The 11,467-nt window shown below is 42.9% G+C and overlaps 1 protein-coding gene across 1 annotated transcript; it reads left to right on the plus strand.

Annotated features, from left to right (window-relative positions):
* Window positions 1–2,623: 2,623 nt before the first annotated feature.
* On the plus strand, window positions 2,624–5,454 carry LOC111256624. The gene is made up of 2 exons (XM_022824859.1): window positions 2,624–2,940; window positions 5,035–5,454. Exons 1-2 carry the CDS (start codon window positions 2,702–2,704, stop codon window positions 5,240–5,242), a joined length of 447 nt encoding a protein of 148 aa, XP_022680594.1. The 5' UTR covers window positions 2,624–2,701; the 3' UTR covers window positions 5,243–5,454.
* Window positions 5,455–11,467: the final 6,013 nt, after the last annotated feature.

Here is an 11,467-nt window from a genome sequence, read left to right on the forward strand (position 1 = left end):
CCACAGCGCATGGAAATGATTCTTTAAGACTCACCATGGTGAATTCAAAAAAAAGCTTACATTCAATACATCGTTCCCGGTATGTATGAAGTTTGCACATTTTGTACATTCTATAACACAAATATTTCATAACTTGTTTTTAACCACTAAAGTGCTTGAGATAGGAACAAGGCAATAATTTATGTGGATACAACTTGTGTAACCACATGAACAATTTAATTAATAATTAATTGTTTTCTAGCTCCTTATATTTAATTATTCATGTCACATTCACATATTTCAAAATTACAGATGATGCGGATTCAAGAAAGACTCTTGGAGAAGGAGAGGATTTTGGCAATCCAAGAAGGTCTCATAGGATTTCTGGTGGATGAGGTGATAAATCTCATAGGAGAATTTTATTACAAGGGACATTCAGTAGCCGAAACAAGCAACACCACGACGGGAGGATCCTAAGAATGGAGAGGATAAATTATTGTATATATATTAATTGTATAAATACTAGTTTGATGTGTATAATATACTAAAAATTGTATATATATATAGTACTGTGATGAAAAATATATATACGACTTGCATACAATATTAATATGGAAAAGAATTTAAAAAAAAAGTCTTAAGTACTAAAGGGGGTTCGTGCATGCGCACGCATGCACGTACCCCCTTTAGTCCCGGCCGGTAAAACCAACCTGGACTAAAGGGGCGCGTGCTTGCGCCTACGTCGCTGCCCCTTTAGTCCCGGTTGATTTACCAACCGGGACTAAATGGGGTCTTTAGTCACGGGTGAATGACCCAGGACTAGACGACCCCCTTTTGTCTCGAAAATTTAGTCCCGGTTGGATTTTCAGGATTGGCCCTATCCAACCGAGACTAACCGAACAGACCACGGACATGGCGCTGTGGAACTTGGGCCGGGTTGAGGCCGCGTAGTGTGTTCACCATTAGGGCCTCGTCGGACAATCAACAGTGGGTGCCCAACGTCGCGCAGGATGGTTGGAGCTATGAGTCGTGGAGCCATCGGAGGAGGAGGAATGCGACACCACGAGGCTGCTAACTAAACTCCTAGAATCGAGCTATCGTGCACACGTTTACAGTAGGCGCCAGGAGAATAGACCTCCGGTGTTACACAGTTGGAAGCGGTGTTATCTGTTTCTACAGTTAGCATTCCTGGACTTCTTACCAAACATCGCAGATTTGAGCTGAAGGTTGAGAGCTCTTCCACATTGTCGACCAGGCATAGAATTTGCAAATTCTGTGTCAGCCCAACTACTCTCATCAGCAACTGCTCCATGCTCCAAAGGGCAGCTGAGCTGATTATATTAACAGCGATAATTTTTTTTATTGCTAAGCCAGCATGCACCTATGGTGTCGAAGGACCTGCAAAGATCACAACCTACTACCAGGGAAATCAACTTCCACATAAGTTTTGCCACGACATAATAAAAACATAGATGTTGGCTGGTTTCCATTATCACAGAATAAACAAGTCCCTATCAACCTCTTGTCTCTTAGCCAAGTTATCCCTAGTCGAAGACAGAGAGAGAGGAAAAACTGAAACCTTGGGGAAATTTTGAAAGACCAAATTATATGCCTCCTCCAGATCAAATCCAAGGTCAGGGTGCTCAACTCTGTACGTTGGGTTCCGTCGACTGAGGAACCTTCAGAGCGTTGTGTTTCGATGACTAGGCGTAATAGTATATTTTGTGTATGCGGCACCTCATCTGTTGAGGACGAAACTAGCTAGCATCCATGCTGGCTCAAGGTTGTCATATCCTTTGCATAGTTAATGGGCAATGATTAGTTGATTATCGTACTTAACTAAATAATGCCATCTTGGACATTGCTTGGATATACAAAACGGCAAGCACAACTAATTAAACTTGTATGCATTGTCACTCGATTTAATGTGTAATGTGAGACGATCTGTTTAATCTCTAGAAAGAAAACATATGGCTCCAATTATAAGGCAGATGTGACGCCCATCTGGCAAAAACATCACTAATGCAGAACTGCTCTGGACTTGAATATATCACTAATGCTACTGAATTCAGCTTCAGCCCATACCAGACTTGCGTAACCCAATATATATATATATATGCACAAACACAAGTCAACTCTTCTGTCTTTTTCAGGTCGGTGGCGTGCGTTAATATATATGTATATTCTCTATCGTTCTGCCTTGTACTATCGTAGGGTCACCAGCAGTACCGTCGATATGGGCTATACACCAATACTCGACATGCAGATTATATATATATATATATGCACAAACACAAGTCAACTCTTCTGTCTTTTTCAGGTCGGTTGCGTGCGTTAATATATATGTATATTCTTTATCGTAGGGTCATCAGCAGTACCGTCGATGTGGACTATACACCAATACTCGACATCCAGATTACAAAATTTTGTGGCATACAACTCCGAGGGAATTGGCTCTATTATTATTCGCATGGATGACCATATGGTCACTACTTGTAGCTGTAGCAATAAAGCAAGTTACACCCAAAATCTTATTGAAACCAATTTTTGAACTAATGTCCTCGTAATGCCAACTCACGCGACGCATGGGAAAATGACAGGCATGTTTAGATGTGTTTGTCAGAAGCTGCTGCCTACAAAAAGGAGAAACATCCTTGGGAGCCGAGCAAACCAAGCAAAAGAAAGCCATCAGAGCACAAATAGTTACAAAGAGAGGGTGGGCATGGAGAGTGGCAGGAGGGCTACCGGTGTCGTGGCATTGGTGGCCATGATGGTGGTTCTGCAGCTCATGGCAGCTCCGACGGCCATGGCCCGCTCGCTGCAGGATACCACCCCCGTCCTGAGCTTAAACAGGATTGCAAGGGAATTGTCTTCGCAGGGTGATATCCAATGTGGGCAAACTTGTTTTTGGATACCGTGTTTGGATCTCGGGTGCAGCTGTAAGGACAATATTTGCTACAGGTAAAACCTAAATCCTGATATTGCAGCTCCTCTCATAAATATTGAAGCTAGGTCATTCCAGGATGCCCCGTACGCTTCAGCCAAATGTTGAAACATGGATGCTGCTTTCTCATGAACTATGTACAATTTATTGAGTTCTGTACTTGTATATGTTTCATAATTTAAAATAAATGGGATACGTCGGATGTGTGTACCTGCTGCATCCCTCATATTTTGCATCACTTTGGCACCTGTTCGAATTGTGCTATATCATCCCAAGCTTCTAATTTGAAACTACGACCAGACGGAGTTCCGAGTATCAGTCCGAAATGCCTTAAAGAAAATATAAAGATTCATGTTAATTTGGAATTTCTTCTTCGTACGTTTCCCTGTTCCTTTAATTTGGAACGTGGTCAGAAGTGACTGAGTTTTAGTGTGGACATGCCTGACCCAATTAAGTCATCTCCGGCGAAGCTTGTTCAATCTGCAACCTTAATGAGATATGATGGGCATAAGGCAGCGCAGCGTCGGGTTGGATTTTTCTCGCCGTGCACCATTTCATCATTCAGTTCGGTGCTGAATCCTACTAGGGATGGATACTGACTCATTGCTGAATCTTGATTCAGCTCGGTGCATTAGTGGTGCGCAATCTGTGTGTGCATGCTAAGAAATTAATGCCATATTATTTCTTCATTAAAATATCGCTCATATAATGTCAAAATTTAGTGTACTCACCAAATCAGATTTTAACAACTTCAGGGCATACACGTCAGTATACACTTAGTAAAGATAATCTGCTCATCGAAAACAAGGTTGACAAACTTACAGCTTATCCTGCCAGGAGATTTTCAGGATAGCAAGATTATCCAAAAATCGCTTGTACAGCATCCCGGTGTTACAGTTAGGGTTCGGCAAGTGTGGCATAGCCATTCTAGGCAGTAGCGGCATCCACATCCCAACCTCCGCGCCCCCTCGTCTGCCTGGCCTAGGAGCTCCTTCGCCGGGGCCCGAACTCCATTGTTGCTCTAGCTGTCTCACTGCCGCCATCCATGACCCCTCCTCAGCCCCACTCTTCCCTCCCCCTCCCCATCCTCCTTCTCCATCAGGACAGGGCCCAGGGCGAATAACTGCTGCTCCCCACAGCTCGAGCATGACTAAGACCTCACTGTTACGTCCAATGCCGAGATGTTCCTGCTTTCTCATTTCGAGCATCGTGGAACGCGTGCCACCATGGCCTCCTTCACTCCTCCATAGGATGGGCTGGTGGGACGCGAGCGCAGAGCAACTTGCTGATGTAGTTGAGGAATTTGCTTTGGTGAGCAAAACATTAAGTGAAATTAGACCAAGAAAGGATCTGTGAAAAATTTAGAAGAGGGTACGCAGACTATAAAATGCAACCTTGCTCGATAGTGGCAAACAATAATTAAGTCTTGAAATGATCTTCATCGAGCAGCAGTCATAACAGTTGTTCACTATGATAGCATTTTTGGGATTATTTGTCACACCCGGTTTTAAAACAAAATCAAGTGCTACCTATATATATGCCAGAATCTAGTTTCATATATATATAGTGACATCATAAATGAATAACAACAAAAGTATCACATAAAGAACAAAAGAGTATATCAGATATTTACCCTTAATCCTGGAAATGAAGACTCCAAACTTTACAGGCAATCGACTGGGGGTTGCGTACGCCTAGAACTCAGCATCGTCTTCAGAAAACTTCACATACCTTCTTCTTCTTATGGTTGGTGCTCAACAAGGCCACAAGAAATAACTAAAATTACGATTTAAGTCCATCTTCAAGTTCAATTATCATATGAGGGTCCAAGCCGCTCTTAACTGTTAGCACGGCTGATATATTAGTTTTAGACACCCTAGTCAAAGATAGAGAGAGGAAAAACTGAACCCTTGGGGAAATTTTGAAGGACCAAATAAATACTAGGCACATAAAGGGGGGGGTGTCAAACCATCAGAATATATGCCTGCTCCAGATCAAATCCAAGGTCAGCGTTGGGGATCGGCACCAGGGTGCTCAACTATGTACGATTGCTGGAAGAAGCGTCTCTCAGGGTAATAGTTATGCTTTTAACGTTTATAGATGCATGACAGGTTAAGTTTAGAAGGAGAGAGGGACGAATGTGGGGAAGGAATCAAGAAGGAACTCGGCATCAGTCGAAACATCTTAGTTCGTGTAACCAAACCAAGGTGGCAGGCAAATCAAAACGAGAAGTCTTCAAGCAATCAACTCGTGACCTTCCTACAGCTCGAAGTTTCGGTTTCGTGTTGGGACAAAAGTCAAGAAAAGATGAAGGTCTGATCAACTAGCTAGCATCCATGCTGGCTCAAGGTTGTCATATCCTTTCCATGGTTAATGGGCAATGATTAGTTGATTATTGTACTTAACTAAATAATGCCATCTTGGACATTGCTTGGATATACAAAACGGCAAGCACAACTAATTAAACTTGTCTGCATTGTCACGCGATTTAATGTAATGTGAGAGGATCTGTTAAATCTCTAGAAAGAAAACATATGGCTCCAATTATAAGGCAGATGTGACGCCCATCTGGCAAAAACATCACTAATGCAGAACTGCTCTGGACTTGAATATATCACTAATGCTATTGAATTCAGCTTCAGCCCATACCAGACTTGCGTAACCCAATATATATATATATATATATAGTCATATATAGGCCTCCGCTATTTGGTACCCAGGGTACAGAATAGCTATTCTGTACCCCAGCCCCCCACCGACCCAGCGCGCGCCTCGCTTCCGCCCGCCACCCGCATCTCCCTCCGGTCGATTTTCTTTCGCCACGCAGGGAACGAGCGCCCCTCCCACCGGTCCGATGGTTTTTTTTTTCCGCGGCCTTTTTTGTTTCGCTCGCGTGCGGTAGCGTGCGATGGTTTTTTTTCCCAGGTTTTTTGTTTCCCTCGCGTGCGGTAGCGTGCGATGGAACAGAGAAGCAGATTGCAGGTCCAGGATGTGCGGAGGTTCGATTCCAGCCTGGTTTTAAACGTCAGTCAAATAGAAGATATTGTGAATTTCAAGAAGAAAAAAATTGTGCACACTGGAAACTAGGTGTCGGTCAAATAAAACCAGATTTTGTTGGAGGAAAAATAGTTTCTTTACATTTTGAGTGGAATAGGCATTTGATAAGGGGTAATCTATAGTACCGGTGCTTGCGTCGGAAGAATTTTCCAAGCAAAATCAGGAAAAAACCAAATAAATTTACAATTGGGAGACACTGATCGAAATCAGTTTGTAACGGTATGTAGCAGCACTGTAAATTAATTTATCTTTACATAAAGAACCGTGATTGCAAAAAGTGCCATAAAAGAAACAAAAACTTAGATCGAATACAATGATTTTTTGACCGAGTACATTATGCTATTTCAATGATCATATTTAAACGGTGCACACGGTTGTCCATGAGAATTCAGTACACTCTGCTATTTTATTGATCCTGTTTTTACAATTTGGGGAACTACAATAAACAAAAAGAAAAATCAACAGACGTATAGCCAATCGACCATCCCGTGTGCAGGTAACCAGCATGCATATTGCAATCTGCAAAAGAGCTAAGTATTATTAGTATATGCAGGTTAAAGACAGCCCATATACATTGCGGAAGATCGTTAACAATAGATTGGCATGTTTGTTGCAGCAAGCCCCAGACATGATATTTCTTTCAAGATTATTTAACCAATTGAAAATTAAAAATACTGTCAATATTTTGTCACCCACCGGTCCAATTGCAAGTTAACTGGTTATCGTGATTATAAATTTTGGATCTTGTCAAGATAGAAAACCATATAGCTCCAAAAGAGTAGAGTATACCCATATAGCAAAAGATCTTTAGGTCCGGTCACAGAAAACTTTCTCTGCTAGTATGAAGTCAACCAAACAACCAAAATAGTAGTTTAGAATCACCTAGTTTAGAATCTCAAGACAACTGACACAAATTTGTGAACTGAACTGCATGTCGATCGGTCTCTGATTGCATGTAGGAGAAGATGGAAATTAAATAGTAAGAACAAAATTGAAATTGCAAATTGGATGAGAAATGAATTTCTGCACCACTATATGACACCGGAAGTTGCAGTCTGCCAAAAAGAATAAGATCAGAATAAAGTCAGAAGATAACGTTGATTTTCCACACGCAGGACGACAGTCCGCACCTAGCACAAGATTTGGACTGGCAAACCTGATCAGATTCTCCCATGGTCAATAAATATCAGGCAGTAAGAAGCGACAACACTAGCTCTGAAAAGTTCTCTTAGGATACCTTGCTACTGTTAAGAAGAGAAATTTTGTTTAGGGGCAGGAAAACAAAATAAAAATGGCCTCTATTGCTGGCAATAATTATTATTCTAATATGCAAGCATATTCCATCAATTCATCTATATGATTGTACAAATTATCATCATCATTTTCTAGATAGTCATAATTGTGCATATAAAGAATCTAAATAAAGGTAGTTCCTCTATCAGGTATATGAAATTATGCACATCTGAACCGTTCTGTCTCTGAACAAGAGTATGTTGCATATCTGAATTACAGGTACTCATCTAAACAAATAACCTGCTAGTTGTATATGAACAGGGGATTATTCCATACTTTTGAATATCATTAACCTGAGAAAAGAATTCAGCTATACTACTTCGTGCATTTCAGAGAATGAAATTCAGGAACATGAAGTCCCAGTATATATAACAATATTGAACGGCATGCGTAAAATTCAATACATGCAATTTAAGAAGAGCAGATACTGGAAGGATTTCAGAAACCTAACCAACGGCTAGTTCATATAACAACTATGGAAGTGGCACTTTGATCCACCCTTTACTACATAACTTTAACTAGTAATCAATTTTAAAAAAAATATGCATATATAATATCAATAAGAAAGACGTTTGCAGGACCCATCTCATGCAAGAGCTAAAATAAAATGAACGGAGTTGAAGAATAGAACGGTGAAAATGGGTAATATAACCAAATCAAAGCTGAAGGCAGGAACCTAATCTCAGCACATGGAAGTTTAGCAAGATGGTCCTGGTGCTCAACACCTGCACAAAGGATGCTCCAAATGGCTATGTTTGGGTCGGAGTCATCAGGGGTTGGGTAATTCACGTAACACTATTGGCCTTCTCCTCGTCATCTCCAGCTTGTCATGAAGCATGGGCCTTGGCAGCAGGAGCCATCCCATCATCCCTGTAGAGACAGCAACCCACAACGTTAGGGACTAAAAAAAAGAAGCCAATCAGGCATACCATAAGCATTTCGGATAGAAAGAGGCATATTGATAAGGCAAACTAGTATCATGAACCGCAATGTTTTTAAGTCCAAAGCTTCAGAACATCTGGAATGATTAACAAATTATACTGATCTGAATTTATTAACTCATATCAAGGGATCAAACCAAAACCTGCACCTAGCACCAAATTCGGATTGGCAAATCATATCAGCATCTCTCGGATGAATGCATATCAGGCAGTAAGAAGCATGCACATCTGAAAATTTACATCACTGAACCAAAACCAAATCGCTCATCTGAATTTTTAATTGGAACTCATCTAGTCATATTCACAAATAAAAGTGTGACAGACAACTCAAATCATTTATAAGAGAAAAGATGGAAACAAATCTCTAGTTATCTGAATAGGTATCTCTTACCCAACAAATAAACCTTGTCGAAAAGGACTGATCTACATTTTGGAATAAGCAACATGGATAATATGCCAACTAAAAGAATTTTTATTTGGATAGATACTAGAATGGCATAAAACATGAGCATACTACAATTAGAAACCATGACTAGATTTTTTTTAATTGATGACTAGAATGATCTAGGCAACAACCAATTTACAGGCGCAGCAGCTCCTGGTGTCTCAGCGAGATAAACTGAGATCAGAGAAATCATGTAGTCCAAATTCAAGTCAATGCATCCAGATAACTATGAGACTGCATTAGCACATGGATCTTGCCTGTAAGCTGGGCATGAAAATTGCTCTCAGAACTAGGCTCAATGTCTGAACGAGTTCAGCAGGTCAGAGCAGATCCATGGTGAACCTCGCTGAACATCTTCTGACTGTAAGGGCACAGATTCTACACAGGGAATGAAATATTTAGAAAGAACTAGAAATAAAGACTCTTTCTTTACTCATTTTCTAAAGATTTAGCACACACCTAAAGAATCCATGAGTAAGTATGAAAATGAATAAAAACACAGCTCGGAGAGATGATGGGAAAGCTGCCTGCCACGGGGGGAGGAAGGCCGCACCGCAACTAGTTACCTACATATTATGCGTGAACTCAAATGGTTAACTCAGATTGATAAATCTAATGCCCGGCTCGATCATGGCTCGGCTGGCAGGAACTCGCCATCGCTCCAAGACATAAGGGGCGCACAAGAGCAACTAATTAAAAAGAAGAACAGGGGCGCGCCGGTGTGCTCACCAATGAGGACCATCGGAATCAGCTGCGGAAGGCAATCAAACGATGGCCGGATTGAAGATGACGGCCTGCGGGCAAGCTGCTGACAACTGAATGGGGTGGAAGCTCTCTCCGCCGCCGGCTGGGCGTGTCGAATCGGGGGTGACGGCCATCTCACAATACATAAATTGAGCATCAGGGAGCTCACTGCTCACTCAAATTTAAACCTGAGGAAGAATCTTAGAAGTAAATTGAGACATTTCAAAATGATTCATATTGAGTTCACAGCTAAGAAATTAAATGAGTTCACAACATGAGTTATAGCCTCACTAAAATGAGTTTACATCTCACAGAAATTAAATAAGTTCACAGCCCTATTGAAATTATTCACTTGTCACATAACTACAGAGATTCTTTATCCAATTTGAAGCTTCCTAATTGGAACCATCTTCTTTGCTGGAGATGTAATGTCCATAATTTGTGGAGTACTTGTTGTGGTTAGGGAAGAAGTGCCCTGATCCAACAATAAAGCAAGACGGCTGCACATATATGTTCTCAGATTTAGATTTTTTTTTGTCATTTCTACATTGCGGATATATACGGGGTACCTAATTCAATGCAGATACTAGAGATCTAATCTTGACAATTGCTCTGCCACATAAATGACCAAACAGCAAGCAAACAAAAAGAAGCTCCAGTTCCAACAATAATTGTTCAGATAAACAACGTCAGTTCAGATTTTCTCTAATAGCAAGAACAAAAAAACACCATCTTTTGCAAGGGGCGCACAAGAGTTTGGAATGATTGAGTTGTCTGTCTGCTAGTAGCAGATGAAGATTGATAGGGGTTTTCGTCATCATGATTGTGAATACTTCTAGTGCTGGTCCATACCATTAATATCAACTTGATACAGCGACTGATGCTGATGAGGTTTGCTGGCTTGCTGGCTTGGGGTTAGCATGATGATTATTGCGTAAGCAAGCAACAAAAATTGGTCTAATCGATCCTGATGGACGACCCTCCGCAGCAGCTCTTGGTTTTCCTGTCGCCATCAGCAGCTGCAGCTGTGCACTAGCATATATATCTGAAGGAATCCCAGCTTCAGAATTCTGTCACGTGGATGAGCAATGCCAGATGCATAAACTTTTAAACAATTCGTTGGGTTCAAACCAATAAACAAATCAGCCAGCTGACCATACAATTAGCTTGGATACTATATAACCTTCCCGCACCAACTGTAATCTGCTCAAACACTTTTCCGAGCGAGCATATGTTGCCCAGCTTCACTGACAATTAATTCAACTACACTGACCGTAGCAACAGAAAACAAACGTAGCAACAGAAAACAAGCTCCAGTTCCAACAATAATTGTTCAGTTCAGATTTTCTCTAATAGCAAGAACAAAATAAGCACCATCTTTTGCAAAGGGGCGCACAAGAACAACGAATTAAAGAGAAGAACAGGGGGGTGACGGAGTGCTCACCGATGAGGACCGGGAGGCGGCGGCGGTTGTCGAGCAGCGGCGGCGGCAGCGAATGGCGAGCAGCGGCGTCCGATGGTCGACGGCGGCTGCGGATGGCGATTGTAGGCGGCCGGTTCCGATGGGGAGAGGCGGCGGCGGCTGCGGATGGGGAGAGGCGGCGGTGGCTGCAGATGGGGAACGGCGGCGGCGGCAACGGATAGGAAGAGGCGACGGCGGCTGCGGATGGGGAGCGGCGGCGTGAACGGGGGGACCTGGAGGGGGAACAGCAATGGGAGGCGGCGGCGGCGGCGAGGGTTGGCGAGAGAGACGGCGGTAGCGAATGGCGAGCTGCCGGTTCCGATGGGGAGAGGCGGCGGCGGCGGCGGATGGGGAGAGGCGGCGGTGGCTGCAGATGGGGAACGGCGGCGGCGGCAACGGATAGGGAGAGGCGACGGCGGCTGCGGATGGGGAGCGGCGGCGAGAACGGGGGGACCTGGAGGGGGAACAGCAATGGGAGGCGGCGGCGGCGGCGAGGGTTGGCGAGAGAGACGGCGGCGTCGGCGAGGGTTGGCGAGAGAGACGGCGGTAGCAAATGGCGAGCTGCGGCGTCCGCTACAGCAACTGAACGGACCACCCACGAC

This window comes from Setaria italica, chromosome III (genome assembly GCF_000263155.2).
Source record: "Setaria italica strain Yugu1 chromosome III, Setaria_italica_v2.0, whole genome shotgun sequence".
Classification (NCBI taxonomy): Eukaryota; Viridiplantae; Streptophyta; class Magnoliopsida; order Poales; family Poaceae; genus Setaria; species Setaria italica.

Bases quoted from the DNA above. Each gene is read 5' to 3' on its own strand.
- LOC111256624 (XM_022824859.1), top strand. From the start codon at position 2,702: ATGGAGAGTGGCAGGAGGGCTACCGGTGTCGTGGCATTGGTGGCCATG. The intron at 2,941-5,034 runs GTAAAACCTAAA...GATGCATGACAG, and splicing joins AAGGACAATATTTGCTACAG to GTTAAGTTTAGAAGGAGAGA.